General features: G+C 36.7%; 1 protein-coding gene across 1 annotated transcript in view; it reads right to left on the reverse strand.

Annotated features, from left to right (window-relative positions):
• Positions 1 to 2,187: 2,187 nt before the first annotated feature.
• Positions 2,188 to 21,462, reverse strand: part of LOC106874323 (uncharacterized) — a 37,832-nt gene continuing 18,557 nt past the window's right edge. Inside the window, exons 2-14 of the mRNA XM_014922010.3 lie at positions 21,005 to 21,255; positions 19,238 to 19,407; positions 18,283 to 18,413; positions 17,589 to 17,742; positions 16,794 to 17,484; positions 15,175 to 15,400; positions 13,957 to 14,138; positions 12,936 to 13,200; positions 10,366 to 10,565; positions 8,503 to 9,373; positions 6,821 to 6,941; positions 3,650 to 3,864; positions 2,188 to 3,257 (exon numbers count right to left, since the gene is read on the reverse strand). Coding sequence (XP_014777496.1) covers positions 2,758 to 3,257; positions 3,650 to 3,864; positions 6,821 to 6,941; positions 8,503 to 9,373; positions 10,366 to 10,565; positions 12,936 to 13,200; positions 13,957 to 14,138; positions 15,175 to 15,400; positions 16,794 to 17,484; positions 17,589 to 17,742; positions 18,283 to 18,413; positions 19,238 to 19,407; positions 21,005 to 21,255 — 3,977 coding nt within the window. The 3' untranslated portion in view covers positions 2,188 to 2,757. The remainder of the gene's footprint in view (positions 3,258 to 3,649; positions 3,865 to 6,820; positions 6,942 to 8,502; positions 9,374 to 10,365; positions 10,566 to 12,935; positions 13,201 to 13,956; positions 14,139 to 15,174; positions 15,401 to 16,793; positions 17,485 to 17,588; positions 17,743 to 18,282; positions 18,414 to 19,237; positions 19,408 to 21,004; positions 21,256 to 21,462) is intronic.

Raw genomic sequence — 21,462 nt, forward strand, 5'->3', positions numbered from 1 at the left:
TTATACCATGCTGACAAGAATTAATAGCCTGGAATATGTCCGTATTTGTGACCTTTGCCACAACGATCAGGTTTTCCCTTAACACGTAAATTAATTTTGAGAAAGTATCTCCCTGTAATGTTTGATTTTTCTTTTCCTTCTAACAGGACATTTGGATAAAGAATTCTGCTTCAAGCATTGATTACATCACTTCAAGATGATTGATGCCAAGTAGTTTAGGAGGGTGTTATAGCAAAAGACTGGTATAACAGCATTATAAGGTATGGGGGGGGGGGAGTATTTAGTCAATAAAGTCCAGGTGAAATTAGCAGATAGTGCTAATTATTCATGGTACATGGAATTAACAATAGTTATATTTCAAATGAGTCCATTATAATGAAAGGTTCTTAGCCATGAATTAATCCTAATTTGCATGAAATATTTAAAAAATTCAGCCTGGAGAAAGGGACTGTATCTATAGCTTTCCAAGACCCACTAAGTTCAGTGAGGTAAGTAATGAATTCCAGAGTGGAGAGTTCTCACACTTTCATTCAAGCAGAGTGCTGTTTGTAGTAGAGGTAATAAAGACAGAGACAGCAGGTTTGAGGACCAAAAGTGGAGTGTGTTGCTAATCAGTTGAATCCCACTTTTTGGATATGATCTAAAATATATGTGTGTGGTAGCAGAGTATGAGGCTTAGGTATTTTCTGGCTCTAAAGGCAAAGACCAATCCTTGTTATGCAGACTTTGCAGTGTTGAGAAGGGGGATTGCCAAAAGACATCCTTGGTGATAGTAAAATCAAGGATTTGTAGTGACTGAGGTGTCTTGTTGCATGTTTAAGATGAGTGAAGTTTGATATTTTCATGATACGAGTAACAATGTCTGACAGGATTGGCAAGGCCCCACTGAAGAATACTTTTGGTATAAGGTGTCTCAGTTACATATGGATGATCCTTGGGTGTGGAGGGTGAGGGAAGATTGAAGGGTGATACCATCTGCTTAAAAGTGAGTGCTGTTGGCTGGAGGTCAACAGTAGGTGGGTAAATAATGTGTGATAAAAAGAGATTGAGGGGGAAAAATAGAATCTTTGGGCACAACAGTCAGAAAGTATGGGTCAAATAGAATTCCACCAATACATGCTCGGATGACACAATTATGACAGGAATCCTCAGCCCAAGAGACAAGTTAGGGTGGAACCCACAGCAATTAATTCGGCTAAGAGTGTCACATAGATATAATTGAATGCTATGGTTGTCACAAGAAACAACACCATTTTCACCAAATTTTAAGAAGATGGGAGCCTACATGTAAATGACAGAAGAGAGCAGCTCTGTAGATCTGGTTTTACTGAAGCCATATTGATGGTGTTTAATGGGCAAGAAGCATCCTTTGCATTTTGAATGATAGCCTTGCAAGAACTGCAGTGGGTGATGTTCTCTAACGCTGTGTTCTTAGCCTTAAACTACTGCACTGTAACTGTGAATGTAAAAAGGGATTTAAGATCATTGTTTTGGTTGTGTGCATGTGTGTGATGTAGAGGTACATATGAAAGAGAATGCTTTCAGTCTTTGCTAGGAGTTGATTTGAATGTTTGCCTCAGAGTGAAACCTATTAAAGGCAGCCATATGGGCTAGAAAGCAGTGTTAACCTGGGAGACATAATGTAGCTACAAAGAAACAGCAGCCTCAATGTGATCACTTGACTCAACAGAGAAAGCAGAACTATTATGAACAATATACCACAAGGCACATGATAATGCAGGGTCAAACAGTAATGCATCAGCAGTGTGAATATTAGTTTGAAGGAAGTGGAATGAGAGAGAGCCTTTGTCAACAGTTGTGTCAAACCAAGTCAAGTGGAGAGAGAGAAAAATAATGAGAGAAGGAAGTGTGAAACAAGCAGGTAGATTATTGACTCCCTCACATTTACCGTTAATAACAGGAAATTATTTAAGCAATCTGTAAATAAAATTCAATAATTATAACCAACTAAAATTTCAAGTGTATCATTGTCTTTTCTTGTTAGAATTAAAAGGGTTGTCAATAAAACAAGTTGAAGAGACATGGAGAGGTATTCATTTTAGGTAGATCTGTCCACACCTTTGTGCATTCTTGCTGCCTCATGATAAGGCAAGATGGACAGATCTACTTCTCACAGTAAAATAAAAAGACACAAAAACCCCTAGAAGGAGGAGAAATAAATGCAAATTAATGGTAAATCAGTTTAATAATGATATCGAAGGATGCAATGAGGAGATATTTACACACAAAGAAACCTTAAACTAGCACAAGAGGTAACAAAATCGGAGAAAATATGAAATGACGGTGAATTCTGGAGGGGTTTCAAATGAATTTGTGCATTTTATATCAAACCATTCTTTTCAAATAGGAGTCTCTAATGCTCAAAAGGTATGCATGCATATGTATATGTATACATACATGTATGTATATATATATATGTATGCTTACATGCACGGATATCTATACATACACACAGAAGATGCACAATTCAAACAGATTCTAAAATTGAAATGTATATAGATAGGGAAGAAGTAGAAGTAAAAAGCTGAGGTGGAAATTTTCAGTGGATACGAGAGTTGTTTTGATTGCTTCAGTTGTGCTTTTTTTTTTTTATTGTATGTCAAACAAGAACTTTTTTTGAAGTGTTTCTTCCTTTCATGTTATGAGTCCTTTGAGCTAATTAAAACCAAATTAAACCAGCAAAGTGGTGTTTGGTTTGTTAAAAATGGATGAAGCAGAATTTGTAATAAAACTGGTTCATGTGAGTGGCAGAGTGTTTGGTGCATTGAGTGTAGCTTGAGCAAGAATGTTGATAGCAGTGAGATCTGCTTCAGTCAGTTCAGTGCCACCACTTGAGGTACACTCAACCTCATATTCAACTTGGTTAGGAGCAATAAAAAACAAAGGTGCTTCAACACTCTGCTCAACACTTTCAGTGGCTCGTGCTGTCTCGGTTGGGTCCTGTATCTGTTCTTCATTTTGGACAAGTTCAGCAGCAACCCAAGTTTCTTGTTGATCTGGAGTGACAGCAGCAGTGGCATCAGAAGTAAATACAGAATAGGTGTTTGAACCAACAGTTATCTTAAGCTGAGGACATGGCAAGTCAGGCTTCTTTCGTTTAGGTGCAGGGTATATTTCTCCTGTGTGCTGAGCTGCATGGCTACGTAGATATTCTTTCCGTAAAAAGCGTCGACCACAATGCTGGCACTCATAGCGTTTCAAACCCATGTGGGCCTCAATATGGCGCTTCAGACTCCCTAAAAAGATTTTTTTAAAAATGACATGTAATGAATATATTTTATTATTTTAGGTAATTAATTTAAGTAAGCTGATTACAAAACACTTGTGTACACATCATAAAGAGAACAGTGTCCTGGTTACTGTTCACCACTAAATCCTAAAGTCGAAGGCATCAACTAAACAGACTGAGGTATGCAGAGCACCCTGCTTCTCATACCAAAAGACAGTAGCAAATAACTATTTTAAAACTTTTTACTCCATGGCTTATATCTAAACATCACAGCTCTCGTTTAACATAAAAATTAATGTATCAAACTAAACATCTTCATCCAATTAACCCAATACTTTTAACATATACTTCATACAGAAAAAGGTAGCAGTAGAGAAGATCAAGTATTCTATTACTTACTCATTGCAGTGAACACACGGCTGCATTCTGCACATTTGTAAACTTTAGGAACTGCAGGATGCTTGGCTTCCATATGTGCATTCAAACGATTATCAGAAGCAAATGGTCGATTGCATATTTCACACTTCTGCATGTGATCCTTGTCTTTTTCATGAACTGACATATGAGCTAAAAGAGACTGGGTCCTGGGGAAACCTTTACCACAAACACTGCACCTGCAAATTGGAGGTCAAAGATATTTTCACTATACACAAATAGAAAAAAAATTGGAAACACTTTAAATGAACTTTTATTGGAAACTCTCAACAAATACATGGGAGTCAATATTCTATTAGACAAAGCAGCATGCACATAATATTTTGTATATATGCACCAAAATACATGTGAGTATACATAAACCACTACAGCATTTCAGCAACAGTACATACATATTAAAATACACCACAAGCCCTCAGTCCACTCTGTGGGGTGGTTGGTGTTAGGAAGGGCATCTAGCTGTAAAAACCATGCCAAAAACAGACACAGTAGCCTGGAGTAGTCTTCTACCTGGTGAGCTCCTGTCAAACCATCCAACTGATGCCAGCATGGAAGGTAGATGTTAAACAAAGATTATTACCTCACTTATAAACAGGTAGGGTTAGTGACAGGAAGAGCAACCTGCTGTAGAAAACTCTTCCCCCAACACACTCATCTAACCCATGCAAGCATGGAAAAGTAGATGTTAAAATGATAATTATATGCACATAGTCTACTCAACTGAAAATGATTACCATCCAAGTGCTTCCTTCCTCTATCCTTCACCTGTCACATCCTGCATGTTATACAGGGTCAAGGAAGGGATGGTTGAAAGGGTGTTTATGTTTGCTTACAACTACATAGGCTTCTAAAACAATTACTGCAAGTATGGTACATGCTGCCAAGAAAAACTTGCAGGAGCCCCTGCACATTTGAGGAAATCTACTTCCTGTATATCCTTAGTATTTATTGTTCCTGCCCATCAACCACACACAAATACTATTTTCTCATTTAACCTTCTTGTGATTCCACTGCATCTCTTATGTGTCCATAGCATGCCCTGGGTACACTGAATGGAATTTCTACCTATACCTTTTCTACATATTGAACAGGGCGATTTCCCTGAAGGGATTAGGAATTTGTCTGTTTTCCTGCTTACAAGTACTTTGGTCTTTGCTAAGTAACTCTAAGGCCTTTAGATTCCAGTCCTTACTTCCATACCTGAAATTTCTTCTCTAACTCTGAGAGATTCAGCTATAAGAAAGTCATTAGCATAGAGGAGCCCCCAAAGGCAACCAGTTTTAAATTCCTCAGTTATGGCCTGGAGGACTATGATAAACAAGATGGAGCTGAGAACCAATCCTTGATGAACTCGTAGCTGCACACATTTGTCACTGTATTTAACACCAACTTTCACTTTACCAACAGCATCACTGTACGTGATTTGGATGGCTCTCACCAATCACTCATTTATCCTAGCTTTTGCACTGACCACCAGATAAGTGAGCAAAGAACCCTGTCAAAAGCATTCTCATGAAGTTGCCTAACTAGGAAAATAGCATCAGTAATGCTTCTCCCTGGCACTATACCAAACTGCATCTCATCCATGTTAATTCTTCTCCCAATTAGTTGAGCTATGACCCTTTCTGTAACTTTCATCACTTGGTCCAGTAAGTTGATACCCCTGTAATTACTTCTGTCTGAGACATCACCTTTCTCTGTAGCAGTTGACTATAATACTGCTACACCAGCCATTGGATATACTCCTTCCTGGACAACTTGATTTACTAAATTGGTGACTAGGCCATATCCTGTGATCATGTTAGCATGAAAAAATGTGTTGAAATTATTCTAATTTTTGAAGAAGGCCAGCAATGTTTTAAGGTGTTGACTAGTACCTATTTTATTGACCCTGAAATGATGAAGGACTAAGTTGGCCTCAGTGGAATTTGAACTCAGAACATAAAGAGCTGAAAGAAATGAAATTAAGCATTTTGCTGGACATGCTAAGGATTCTGTCCCCCCCCCCCCCAAAAAAAAAAGTGGGAGGAAGAAGAGGAAGCTGTCAGTGTAGGATCAGCAGGACATGATACAGTACAAGTGACAAAAATACCAAATAGGTTTGATGATATGGAACCTCTTATAATCAGCACTAATTTTAGAGCAGGAACATCAAATTTCCAAAGCCACCAGGCTAGTTATCTGGTACTTTGCACAGTAGAGTATTAATAAACTTGTATCATTTATACTAACATACAAGTACCTGTATTTCATTTAATTATTGAAGTAAATTATATATTTGTTAAATTTAGAGTGTGTTGACCCAGGTGACCACTCCTTGTTTGGAAAAATCAGTGATCTAGAAAGGCTCTGGAACCAAAGTGGTACCTGTAGTAGCATTAGGAGAAATCGAGAAGACAGAATACCTATGGACTAAAAGTTATTGTATGTTAATGAAGGAATCAGTCTTTTCCTGGAAGTATCACAACAGCACCGCTTCAGATATGTGAGCAGAACTCCAGTGTATATCTTACTTGAGTTTTGTTCAGAATTAGCAAGTGACTGGTAACTCAAGTAGTTTCTGAAGATGAATGCTTACACTTAGGTCACAGTAATAGCTACGTTATGTATGCGGGGTCACCATGAGAAATACTCATACAGCATGAAACCTAACATTGGCAGTAACCATTGCATTATAGGTATGCACAAAACAAGGAAACCACAACATACTAAATTGTTTCCTTCCTATAAGTCTTAGTAAAAAGCATCTGCAATGGACAGCAGTAAAAGATGTGATAATTCTAATATAAATGTAACATCAAAACAAACAACTCTATACACAACATATCTGTATTGACACAACTGTATGACATCATAACAAATAATAGCCATAATGTGCCAAGGAAATCTTGATGTGATTGCTTGTTCTGGAAGAAATAGCAGCCAAATTTTCATCACCACATTTAACCTTTAAAAATGGGGGAGGAAATGACACAATGGAAAGCATAACCTTCAAAAACAATATACTGGCAGAAAAGAAAAGGAAGGGCAAACAGACAAGGATGGAATGCCTTTCATCAAAGGTTTGTTGGATCAAGCTTGACCAGAAGTTAAACAGTGACAACATGCAACAGTCCTGATACAAATTCTACTTACAGATATGGTTTCTCTCCTGTGTGACGTCTCATGTGGATACGAACATATTTCCGTTCAGTAAATCGCTTGCCACAAACATCACAACCAAAAGGCTTTTGACCAGAGTGTGTACTCATATGAACTGGCAAAAGAAAAATGAGATCATATCAACACTAGACCACAGCAAAATAACATTATCTTACCGTCATCAAAGTACAATAACACAATTCCATTGTCATCATAATACAATAATTCTGTCCTATTGTCACCATGGTTCAGTAACATAGTCTCACTGTCACAACTCTGCCAGGATGGTCATACTTGGAACAACATGCAGCTAAACAATAAATCCACAAAGGGAGGGATACACACGTCACAAGAATGTATACAGATACACACATTAAAATAAGTTGTATACAACCTACATTATTAGTGTACACACACCTTGGAGTTTTACAATGAAAATATTATAGCAATACATATGCATATACCCCACCCACACGTGCAAATCATTATCATCATCATCATCATCATCATTTAATATCTGTAGTCCAAACTGGCATGGATTGGACAGTTTGACCAGGACTGGCAAGCTAGAAGGTTGCACCAGACTACAATCTGATGTGGCATGTTCTTTTATTAGTCCTGGTGTATAGGTGCAGGCGTGGCAAGTGGTTAATAAGTTTGCTTCTCAACCACATGGTTTTAGGTTCAGCCTCACTGTGTGGCATCTTGAGTTAAGTGTCTTCTACTATAGCTCCAAGCTGATCAAAGCCTTATGAATGGATGGAAAGTGAAAAAAATTCATTGTATATGTGTGCGGCGGTGGTGGGGCCCTTGTCTTAACATCATGAGATAGCTGTAAATGAGTGTTACCATCATATAAGCAAAGGCAGTCATTTCCCATATTCAGCAAAAAAATGCCTGGTCATAAATAAACATTACCTGCTTGGAAATAGGTGATGGTTGGTATCAGAAAGGGCATCTGGCAGTAGAAAATTAGCTTCAATCAACTCCATCCATGCAAGCATTGGAAAAGTGGATGGTAAATGATGACGATAAAGAAAGTGAAAGAAACCCATCATATGTGTACATGTATGTGTGTCCTTATCTTGATGAGTAATAGTTGTAAATAAGTAACATCATTATACAATTGATGTTATTTATTTCCGATTTTCTATGAAAATATATCGAGCAATGGGGTAATATTACCTTGCTTGGAAATAGGTTAGGGTTACACAGGAAAGGCATCTGACCATAGAAATCTGGTTCAATAAATGTTGTTTGACCAATGTAAGCAAGGAAAAATGGACATTAAAATGAAAAGAAAAAAAGATTATGCATATACATGTATGTATGTGTGCATGTGTATTTATTTACATTTGCATGTTTCAAAAAAATCACTCAGTTACAGGCCATCTGTGGGCTTGCAACTTTGAAGTTGTGTGGAATAAGATGTCCATATGCCTTGCTTGAAAAACAAGAAAGAATTATTGAAAAGAAAGGCATCTGGCTGTAAAACAATGCCTCAATAATAGGTAATAATCTTGCAGAGGTAAAAAAATAAAGACCAAATGAACATACACTTTACAATATGGGACTGTAGGAAGTCAAACACAACTCACAATAAGAGATTTTACACACATACAAATACACATATGTATGCATATACTTTTTATAACAATATAAAGAGATATACTCACCTTGCAATGTTACAGGGCCTCCAAACATTAAGCCACAAATATTACAAGCAAGCTGTTTCTTCCGTTTCATACGTTTCCCTTTAGTTTTCTTTGTTAAAAATGCCTTACTGTCTACCATGCTAGTATTTTCAGTCTGGTTGCCATCCACTGATTCTTCAAATTCTTCAGCTTCAGCCAGTTCAATTTCCTTGACAATCTCTTCAGCTTTTGTCATCTCCACATCACTTTCAACTGTCGACACAATAGTTTCTTGTATCTTGCTCTCTGCTGCATTCTGTCTCCTCTGAATCATTGACGTTAATGCAGACACATCATCAGCTATATGGATGTCACTAACATCAGGTTTTATATTGTCGACAGCATTCTGCACCTCTTCACTCAAGTGATCTTCGACAGTCTTTTCTGGTACATGTACAGTAACACTCTTTTGTTGGCGCCGTGAAGTTTGATTTTTAATTGTTTCAATGTTCATCTTCTTTACAATTGCCTTTGGTTGATCTAGTTCCACATCATCGACCTCATCAAGATTGTCACTGTCCTCTGTGTTACAAGCAACCTCATTGTAAGTCTTAACAGAAGGTGACAAAACCTCAATTGTTTTACTGGAATCAGTGATCTCTTGTGACAGAATAGCATTGCTCTCTGCTAGAGTTGTTTCTTCTGGTTGTGCTGTTATACTGTCCGGCTCCACAACCTGTACTGCATTTAAGAAGACATCTTCTATATTACTTTCTTCCTGACTGGTCAGTGTCTTTGTTTCAAGCTCCTCTGTTGGAGGTGGGGAAGGACTCTTCACTTTAAGACCAACAGATGTCAGCACTGTTGCATCTTCCTCTTTTTCACCTTTTAGCTCAACAGTCTGCTCTAAACTCTGAAATAAACAACAATAATTATTAGAGAATCAGAAATAACATTACTTGATCTTTCTGATTTATTACAAGAGTCAAAAAACATAATTGAACTAAATGTTTTAGCTGGTTAGCTAAATAACTCCATGTATTGGTTAATGTCACTATGAGAACCACAACTGCAAAACACAAAGTAATGTACATGGTTGGTTACATAGATTTTCTACTGCAGTTCTTTCTGAAAAGTTTGGAAAAATCATGTTATATTATTTTTCAAAGTTATAGTATTGTAGTTTTATGATTTCTGTATGTGATTATTGTATTATTGTATAACCAAGACATGGTCTTCCAGTCCACCCAGGAGGTCGGTAAATAGGAATAAAGAACTGATTCAACTCAAAGTATGATAAACAGCCTAACTCATGCCAGCATGAAAAACAGACTTAAAATGATGATATGCTGTCCTTAATTGTAATGCCATAAGGCTGCTATGTGCATGTGCTTGTGTCTGCAGGCATGTATTACACTAACTAGTTGTCTCTGTGAGTGTCTAATAATAAACCACCCAATAAATGTTTATAGAATTTATTTATGATATTTATGTGTGTGTGTGTGTGTGTGTGTGTATGAATGAATGCATGTATGTTTTGTATGCTTGAATGAATCATTTAGCACATAAATATGGTTAAATTTTCATGGGGTAGATAAAAAAATTTTGAAGTGAATGTCTGTCTAAATCATCATCATCATCGTTTAACGTCTGCCTTCCATGCTAGCATGGGTTGGACGATTTGACTGAGGACTGGTGAAACCAGATGGCAACACCAGGCTCCAATCTAATTTGGCAGAGTTTCTACAGCTGGATGCCCTTCCTAACGCCAACCACTCAGAGAGTGTAGTGGGTGCTTTTACGTGTCACCCGCACGAAGGCCAGTCAGGCGGTACTGGCAACATAAAGGGTATAACACATGAGAGTTGTGAATACATTATGAAATGGTTGAGGCCATCTACTTACAATGAAAGGACTGATATCCATTTGGAAGAACTCGGCAAACTTAGAGAGCTTCTCTTCTTGAGATTTAAGTTTCTTATCTTCGGGGAAGACTCGTGTTAAGCAACATTTATCAAGGAATTCTTTCAGATCACGATTCATACCAATCCAATAGTAGCTACCATGCAGGAGTTCTTTGGTCCGTTCCACACCACGATGGATACCTGAAGTAAGGAAATGGTTAAGTACTGGTTTAACTTTATACATTGGATAAGTGGGTATGGTATGTACTCAGTTCACTCTATTCATTGTGGATACAAAGTTAAATTATTATATATTGGCAATATGATAATTTTATACTTCACTCTCTCCAGTTTTGGACAACACACAAAACTGTCAAAGTCACAACATATGCTAGGCCCCACAATCTCTGATTAGCATTCCTAGTGACTCTAAATACATAACATAGACAACTCTGACTGAAAGAATAAATGTCTGCTTCAGGACCAGAAAATATTTCAGCTCTGATCAAATCCTTCTTATACACAAGCCCAAGAGACCACCTTTAATAGAAAACCAACAACTGGCAAAGAGTTCTAGCCCATGGATACATGGTCTCCTCTTCACCTAGTTTAACACTACTACAACCTGGCCATAATAATAAGAGCTTATATTCCTCTCAACTAATTGATTACATACCATCTACACTGAAATCCAACCAAATTTCCAACATATTGGCAGAATGTAGCAAAGAAACCAGGACTACATTTTATAGAATTATTTCTCATCAGCTACATTTAATTTAGTTTCAGAGTACACAGCAACAAGGTACAGTTTTGAAGTACCTGTTATATAGTTTCATGTAACTTCTTATAGATTACAAAGAGGAGAAAAGTACTGCAGGAAATTTTACTGGAAGGTGTATCGCTGACAGTTTTATTAGCATTATGATAAAGGAGAATCAGAGTACTATTGTTCTTAAATATGATTGTGAAAGGTGGTAGTATAGAGGGGAGAAAGCTATGTGTGTGTGTGTAAGTAATAAAGAGTCCTCGGGTAATATGATAGAAGGTCCTAAGGAGGGGGATAAAATCTGTAGAAGTAAATGAACGAATGAAATAATGTTTACATTGAAGAGAGTGGGGGAGTCAATTTGAGTATTGTTTATATCTAAGACCAATGCAGGATAATCACTACCCAAGTAGCAACCTGAGAACATGTTTTGCTCAGTTAAAAAGAGATATTTGAGTAGGATCTCATCACATTGATATAAAGTGCAAGTTAGGGAGCTAGTATAATAATCAAGAACTAAATCAATGAGTCAACATAGGGAACCTCTACACATCATTTGACCAGCAAGCAGCTACTCCGTCTTAAATTACACCTTACCATTTTAAAAAGGAAGCATATACTGAATAATGTAGTCCTATGTCTTTGCTTTATACTTTTAAATCATAAGATCCTTACTGGATCAGAGCTTACCTAGGGATATTATTATCAAACAAGTACCAAATTAAGATTCATGTAAGATTTTGGTATTTTATTTCAGTTTTGACTTCAAAGAGCAGGGGTTTTTTTTTTGTCTAAATAAGGAGGTAAGGATAATGCCCATAATGACATTTGAAAGGACTCTGACATAAGGTTTATGTTCAACATGAACATCTGTAAATCAATGTCTGCAGGAATTTCAGAGAATTAACATCCAATGAAAGGTAAAACAGTAAAGGTGGGGATGGGAGTGACACAAGGATAAAAGTGGTCTTGGGTGGTGAAGGCATTTTTTGAGTATTTATTTGAGAAGGACAACTGTTGTAGTAGAGACAGAAAAGATAGAGTGAAGAGAATTACTTAAATGATCTTCCTTTCAAAGTGGTTTCAGGTGTTTGCACAACAGTAGCAACAGCACTGCCCAGATGTGAGGGCTGCATTCAATTCTCTGGAGGCTTTTAATTGATTAGCAACAGGTGTGTCATGTGTATAGGAGCAAGTATTATTAGGAGGTGACAACAACTGGTTGTTAATGTACAGGAAGAAAAGTATGAGGAAACAACTGAACTTAAGGGCATATTATAGTAGATACAGCGTGGGTCAGAGAAAGCTCCCAATCCAAAAAGTAAGAGATGGATAAAGTACATAGATAGGCAGTTTAGCAAGGCCTACTTTTCTTTAGAAACTCTCCTAATTTAGTTTAATTTAAATTTGTTAATATTTACTTTAAAGTGATACAAGTAAGAGGATAGTTTTTTCAGGAAATTGTGGGTGTATGGAAGACTTGGTAGTGTTTCATATGAAATCTGGGAAGAAACACTAATAGAGAGGGGATGACAGGGAACAAAGCAAGAGACATCACCAACTCCCTAATTTATTTTTTTGTTATTGATCAACAGGCTCTGACTGATCTGGTATTTGCGTTTAGCAAAATCAACATGCTGTTCCAATAGACAACTAATCTGTTGGTGCACACCTTCTTTCCAGGTATGGATCATGGCTTTTCTATAATGACTCTGTTGCCCTTTTCTGAGTTTGACATTTAATAATTTTGGGACCCACACACACTCTGACTCCTGACACAGTAAACAACACTAACATATTACCTGTTCTAAGAATGTGTGATTCTGTAACAGCATTCTGTTTCTCAGCTGCTGTCATCAGAACTTTGCGTAAACGACCAATAGTTTGGTTTTCTGTGTAATATAACTGGCCACCATTAACACGATACTTTGGAGATTCTCTGTCAGCATAGTCATTTTCCTCAGTGGTTATGTCTGCTGGTTTAGCACCGGTCAAGTGGAACTGTTTGATAATCTCATACAACCTGATTTGGACTTCTTCATTCAATGGTTCTGGTTCAGCATCAGCCTGACAACAAAGCAGAACAATATTAGACCATGTCTAATGGTACAAGTACAGTAAATGTCAACAGTTACTTTAGACAATCTAGTTAGAAAAGAATTAATGGTTGATAAGGGTGGAGTGCTACCTACATTCAGAAAGGGATATAAGCTGAATATCAGAAATATTCTACAATTTAGAGAAATGCTACACTGCCAGTGTTCAGGACCAATCCCAACTGCTAGTGTGCAGGGTCACTCCACACTGCCAGTGTCAAGAGTCACTCTACATGCTAGTGATTATTCACTATCAGGTGCCAATAAGCTTTTGATAAATGCTTATGTTGACGGCAGTAAATTGATTGTATAGATGCAGCACATTCAAATGATTATGAAGTACATAGTCATGAGGCTCTAAGTTCAATCCCACAATGTGACATCTTGGATAAGTGAATTTAACAAGGCACCGGGTCAACCAAAGCCTTGTAAGTGAAATTGGGTAAAAAGAAACTGTGTGAAAGTCTATAGGATGGATTGTACCAGTAATTTGAAAGGCCCGGCATTATCAAACAATGCGTCAAATTAAGTCTACTTGAAAATTACATACACGTCTGTGGAATACTCAGCTACTTACATACTAACTTAATGATGAATAAATAAGTTAATTGAACAACTAAATACTTATTGTCAAAACCAATAAAAATCGATTGACTATTGATGGAGAGAAAGACTACTGTAACAAATACGTTACCAAAACAGCAAGATGTGGAGAAGAAATACTTACAGCCTTGACTAAATTCAAGAAACTTTCTTGAGCAGGGTTAGTGTCAGCTTCAGACTTCCTTCGCTCACTGCCATGTTCACAAACAGGACATGTCTTCACTAAGGCAGCACCATCCATTGTCATACCTTTCCAATAATAATCATTCAAGCGATCTAAAGTCCTTAATCGCCCCAAGTGAGTCCCTAGGAAGAAAAGAAATAACAAGAATATATATTCAGAAACAGAAAGAACTACAAAGACCACTACCACCACACAACTGCAATACACTTGGATCACTACCCACACAAGACCTCACTGAAGCTCAAATCATAGCTTCACCTGAGCTAACTGTAACAACAATAAAAATAACAAGTGATATGTTATACAATCAGCCTATGAAACATACTGATTACTACTCCACTGTTTCAACAGGCTTCTTTACTAAAAGGGATTAGATGAATCTTTTATTGTACAAAATGTCATTACTCACATCAATTTGGTGAATCACAATATCTTGAGATCCGTTCCCAGAATTTCCTTCCAGCTCTTCTTGGCCCTATTGTGGTAACTAGTACTATTAGCACAGTTTATTCTAACCTAGATGCGGTGTATTCACATTACATGTGTATGCCAGCAGAGTCATTTCTTGCCAAGTCTCTCTCTCTTCCATTCACACTGATATCATGTAACCAATAAATCACATTTCACTTATTTCTAACTTTCACTTTCAATATCTAACTCACTACTACACAGTACTACACTCTTACACACTATTAAGTAATACCGTATTCTTCTACATTCTTACACATGTACCACTATCATGTAGTACATTATTCTTGTACATGTATTGCTATCATGTAGTACCACATTTTTACAAGTCCCATTACCATGCAGTATCATATTCTTATACATGTTTCACCACTATTGTACCACATTCTTACACATAATTCATATAGTTTGCTCTTTTCACTGTTAACCCTATCAAGGTAGAAAGATTTATACATTAATCCTTTTGATACCAACCTGCTTGAAACTGCTTCTGGCTCTGTAGTACAAATGTCTTGTTTTCAAGTTCTGAATTAAAATCTACCAGACCTTAGCCAAAATCTATGTTCCTAACACTAGCTTAAAGATAACTAAGTTATTTTACTAAATTCTTTGTTATATTTAAAACTGATTGAAAGAAATACAGAGCATCTCAACAGAAATATGGTAACAAAAGGGTTCAAGTCATCTTACCATTTTCCAGCACATGAGCTGCTTTTAAAAGCTTGAAGCGTTCCAGTTCATCCATCACAATTTTCTTTAGTTTGGAGCCTGATTTATAATACATTTCATCGTCTTGAATGACATAATTCTGAGCCATTTTCCGGATCACTCGTTTATAGTCATCTTTTATACCAGGAGGGTAACGTTTCTGTTCAATATATAGCTTTAGAGCGAGGTAATAATCATCTAATGGTACCTGCATGAATCACAAAATGATGTCTTAGAATATGGAGAGAGAGAGAGAGAGAGAACCATAATTTGGAAAAGACAAATGTATATGTCTAAATTATTAGAAATTTCTAAAGTTTCTGTTGTGCTTCAGGTCTGAGCACAGCTTTCTATGGAAGAACAACAGTTATCCATGAAACACTTCTCCCTCTTCATGCCACCAATGTTGTTCAAGCAAGAGCAAGCATCAAAACATTTTAACACCAAAGTAGTCGGAGAGGAACTCAGAGCATAAAGAGCCAGGGCAAATATTGCAAAGCACTTTATCTGGTGTTCTACAAAATATGCCATTCCACTGTCTTTATCAGATACAAGTTCTTCAGACATATTTTTTCCAGGCTATGCAACAAAAGTATATATTTACAATTTCTATATCTTATACTATGTTTTGGTTTCTGAATGTTATCAGCTGTCTCATTATACATAGTTTCAGGCTGGATTCAAACAAGAAACCTTTATTTGCAAACTAGGGATTATCCTCAAGGCCACTGGCTCACATCAATAATGAGTTACTAATTGGCTGATGAAGAAAGAATGTAACACTGAGTTTGTGTGAAATCACATAAGATGAGAAACGACGAAGGACGTAACTGTTACTAGGTCTTCTGAAACAGATGTGAGGAAGAAAGAATAATATCCTCAAACTGAAGGCCAAGCCCAAATGTTTCCTATAAAAGAGGATTTCTTAATTACAGGTAGCCAAAAGTCAGGTTGTGGTGGTAAACCTGGCCATAGCAGCTACAGCAGATTTTAACTAAGAACACAGACCAAAAAATTCTGCAAGGCATCTTGTCTGACACTCTAACAAGTCCACCTGTCTAGACCAGTACTTTATTGAGCCAACAAAAATTAAAAGAAAACTTCACCTAGATTTAGTGAAAATTTGTTTCTATTGATTTTTTTGATAATAGATAGATATTTATTATATCAGCAAAGTAAACTTAAAAGATAAAGTTTAATTTTAACTAATATTTCTTTGAAGTCGTGCATTTGTGTGTGTGCATGCATGTTTGATACCCAATGCACAAAGGAAAAAAAAGTGTAAATAAGGTTTCTGTAATGAAATAAAATTTTTCTAATTGAAAAAAGTAATCATAAAATTTCAAAATAAAATCTTAATATACACTGAAAATGGTGTGCATTTGCTTAGGTGGTCAATATGGAATTTGAGTGATGGTCAGTCATATGGATGCAGACATACTTAGCAAAGGAAAATGCAATTTGCACACAAACAAATTCCTGTGCATACCTGCAACTATAAATTAGATGGAACATTGTCCCAGACACTAGGATTTATAATCAAAACAATCTGACCTGTTTACAGTCCTACAAGATGTAAAATCAAAAGGAATATTACTTACATCACGATTTTCTCGTTTCTTTCGTTTATTGCCTTTCTTGGGTGAATAACGGTTGACAACGTCTAGATAATTCTTCTTGCGTCCACGACGACCAGGTGACATTTCTGAACCTGATAAACACTCATCCTCATCAATAGGGACATTACTAGTGTCGTCTTCTATTGAGGTTTGGGTGGACTGAGAAGATGGTGGTCGCCCACGAGGTTTGACAGGTTTATCATTGGTTGCAGACAAAAGTTTCTTTGACTTAACAGAGACAGGTGTGGAGGAAGCTGGAGTGGATGAGGTTTTGTTAGTGACATTATTATTATTATTAGTAGTTGTTGTAGTAGTAGTAGTGGTAGTAGTAGCAGTAGTAGTAGTTGTTGTACTGCTTTCTGCTGGAGTATCCACAATATTTTCAGAATGAAGCTCATTAGGGTTAACTTCCCCATTTACTTCTGTAGCAGCAACAGGTGCTTGCGATGAATTCTCATCAACCACTTCTTCTCCAGGGTAATAATACAGTACAGGTAAATTTTTTTCAGAACTACTTGGCTGTTCCGATGTGTTTGCCAGCAAACTCTCTGTCAGACCTTTACTTACTTTCATCATCTTCGTTTGAATAGACTGAATCTGAGAATCAGACAGATTTGGGTCCAAGTCAGATCCAGGTTGACGGAAAGATATACTCAATGGTAGACATGGTTCCCTACAACAGACAGAACATCATAAGCGACAGTTATTGATAAAGACAGACAAACGCAATGAGGCATACGGACAAGTACACTCAAGATTACAATAACAGACTCTCACCTATGATGTACAAGGTATACTGGAGTATATTCAGCAATCTGTGGTCGGTTTATTCGATGTGGCATCAACCAAAGATCAAGACTTTCATGCCAGTTGCGAGGATAGGATTTAGCAAACTTTCTCAGGTCTGCCTCTAGGTCTTTCCACATGCCATCTAAAGTTTAATCAATAATACAGCCACAATGAATTACTGTCAAATACATTAGACTAATCACTTCAATAAATAATGAAGAAAAAAAAGGGTGTTTTTCTTTTTTTGTATTTCACTTCTTGGGTCCACAGGAAGAGGCAGTACATATGGTATTCACAGGCCTTCTTTGACCAGTATGACTGAGGCTTTTAATGTTCCTCTTGAACCTTTATAGGTCAACACTTGCAGGAAAAGTATGAGCAGAGATGACACAGTCCAAGAGGGCTGATGTCCTGAAGAAAATGGACTGAGTATAGTGATTGGTGCCAAAATTTGGACACAAAAGTGATGACAAGAGAAGACAAGTGGGACAGGAATGATGGGGTAGAGACAACATGAACCCATCAAGCTCCAAAAAGCAGAAGTCATTGTAGTAGTAGTAGTAGTAGTAGTAGTAGTAGAAAAGGTAGAGATAGGAGACAGTGCACCCGTTGGCCAGGGCATGTCTGTGAGTGAATTTTAACCTGATGAAGAAAATAAATATAAATATTAAAATTAACATACTTGTATCTTGGCAACATCCAAATTTCAAGTCAATGGCGTGTTCTTTATCAGTGAGTAAATCAAAGCGACCAGCAATCTTTCTACAACTGAATGATTCTTTACGGAATGTCAAGGTTTTCATGACACCATATCTAATAAAAAAATTTTTTTTTAAATAATAAAATTTCTATAACCAGTGGTTCTGGACTGGACCTACATAACCATTGAGGTCCATATAAGATTTTGTTAAAATTTATGAGCAATAAATTGACTATTTCTACAATACACAAAATATTTTAATTTTTTTAATACAATTTCTAATATTCAATTATAAAAATATAATTAAGATTTTTTTTTAAACACTGAATAGATATGAGAGTCCAGTAGAGTAAAAAAGGAAACAAAGGGGTCCATGGGCAAAAAAGGGTTGAAGACCACTGTTCTAAATGGTCATCAATAAAAACACTGCATAATCAGACTATAAATAACAGCATGTTGTATAACCGGACTGTATAAATAGATGTATGTTGTGTCAGTCATTTTGTCAACCACTAAAAGTATTGTCTTTGACAGTCACAATAATGTGCTCCTTAGTTTGAAATTTGGTTTGATACAACTCAAATTTGGTTTCAAAAGCTTAAATATGTGTGTGCATGTGCATGTGAGGGCATGCATGCATACACACAGAGATGATTGCAGAAAAATTATGAATGTAAGTAATAAAACATAGAATAATGTGTTGCCAAAACCTAAGAGCATATTCCTCAAGTTACATGCTACCAAAAGGCTACATATTTCAGGCACACACTGAATTTATATGATTTATATGATTATATACACTAATTTATATGATTTCTATACCTACTCAAAACACATCCAGTACTCAATACTCAAAGCACCACAACCAACACTCAGCATACATACAGCCAACACTCAACACCTAATACTCAATAACAAGATCACGTAAACCTCTCACCTTGCAATAAGACTGAGAATAAACTGCAACATCTCCGTTATAGGTATAATTCCATCTTTGTACTCAACAAAACGTGCTTCTGGCCACAAAGAATAAACGTCTAAACAGAGGATAACTTGCACAGCTGAGCCTCCAGTCACCTTGATAGGACCAAGAATATCAACCTCCACCTAGAAGTACACAAACAACACTTTATTTATCATATAAACTGGCCATATTTGGCCCAAATATGCTATTTGTTTTATGTTCAGATTAGCCAGATCTGGCCTCTTATATCTTAATATTACCATGTCATTCTAAGAATACACTATTACATCATCAAACTCTTAAAACTACAAGGTAATGAATGATTGATTCAAAACAATGTGACAAAATAAAAATTACATTTCACAGAGTAATCTGAATGCTAAAGGTTAAATAATGTGAAAATTTTCTATCACTGGAAGATAAATCAGCAATAACACTAAACTACCAAACTATTTATCCATTTGTACTTAGTTCTGTGCTCTACCAAATCCCATCCTCTCCTGTACTTTCCAGTAGAAAGGGCAGGAAATAACAGTATCTTGTGGATAGAGCACACACAAGAATGCCCACAAGCAGAGTATTAGTAATTCAGATTTCACATCCTAAATCATAGTTTAAGCAACTTTGTATTGAATCTAAAGTTACTCAAAGTCCACCTAGATTACTTGTGAAAGCTATCAGTAATCGTTCACCAGTTCTTCCTGTGCCCTTTTTATCATCAAAGTGCAGGCATGGCTGAGTCGTTAAGAAGTTACCTTTGCAATCACATGCTTTTGTTTTTGATTCCCTTGAGTGGTATCTTGGGTAAATGTCTTCTACTATAGCCTTGCGTTGACTGATACCTTGTGAGTAAAATTTCATAGACAGAAACTGTACAAAAGGTTGTCTTGTATATATATATATATATATATTTATATATATATATCATCATCAACCATTTTCTATGCTGGCATGGACTGGACAGTTTGACTGGAGCTGGTAAGGCCAGAGGCCACACTAGGCTCCATTGTCTGTTCTAGCATGATTTCTATACCTGGATGCTCTTCCTAATGCCAACCACTCCATAGAGTGAAGTGGATGTTTTTTTTATATGACATCAGCACCAGTGGCATGGTTTCTACAGCTGGATGCCCTTTCTAACATCAACCACTCCACAGAGTCTATTGGGTACTTTTTATGTGGCACAAGTACAAGTGCTATCTATATATATATATATATATATATATATATATGTGTGTGTGTGTGTGTGTGTGTGTGTGTGTGTGTGTGTGTGTGTTTGTTTGTGCGTTTGCTTACATGCTTTTTCACACAATTTTCACTTAGGCAGCAGTATTATTTGTTCATGTCTAATATAAACAATATGTTTGGTAGCTAGGCAAATATGACATTGAAAACAAGTGCTGGCGTCATGAAAAGCATTCGATCTGCACAGAAAGAGCAGATGTAAAAATGATGATATGTTGATGAAACGTAACCATTTTAGACAACAATTAGACTGGATATCACTTCTGTCAACCTCCTCTAACTTTGTGATAGTTGATAAAGGACAACTGTTATCTTGCAATGAGAGACTTGGCCTAACTTTACTGCAAGTGCCATTAACTTTTATAACCAGGCTGGACAATAAACTGAATCGATCATATATTGTTTAGATCAAGTCTGCCACACCTTTAAAATCACTACTATCTGCTCAATTAGGAGTTATTTAAGGCTATTTAATGTAAAGATCAATGAGATTACCTTTTGCCAAAAGTGATTGATCACTTCCCCCAAGGTCTCTGGAAATGGTAAAGCTGCCATTAGTTCGGCAACATGTTCTTCCCTTTCTGATGGAGTTTTGCTGGCAGGAGTGGCAGTAGCTGAGTAGCCACTGCGGTAAGCTTGGCAAACTGGACATTCTTTTATGTAATTGCGGACAGTTTCAATGGTTTTAGCCAAATAATAACGGTCGCTAAATTCTTTCAATGTCTTGTCATATGTTCTGTGGTTTCCTGTCAAAGAAAGTACAAAAAATTTCCATTAATAATGAATTAGTGAATGATGATTATGATGATAGTGATGAAAATAATGATGACAAAGAGGTGGAGGAGAGAAATAAAAAGCAAATGCCATAACAGTCAGACTTCCCATCAAGCAATGGGAATGACAGCAACTGTTGTTAGATTGCAGAGGGCTTACAACTTTTGTAAACCTATTAC

The sequence above is a fragment of the Octopus bimaculoides genome, chromosome 6 (assembly GCF_046866305.1).
Source record: "Octopus bimaculoides isolate indiv1 chromosome 6, ASM4686630v1, whole genome shotgun sequence".
Taxonomy (NCBI): Eukaryota; Metazoa; Mollusca; class Cephalopoda; order Octopoda; family Octopodidae; genus Octopus; species Octopus bimaculoides.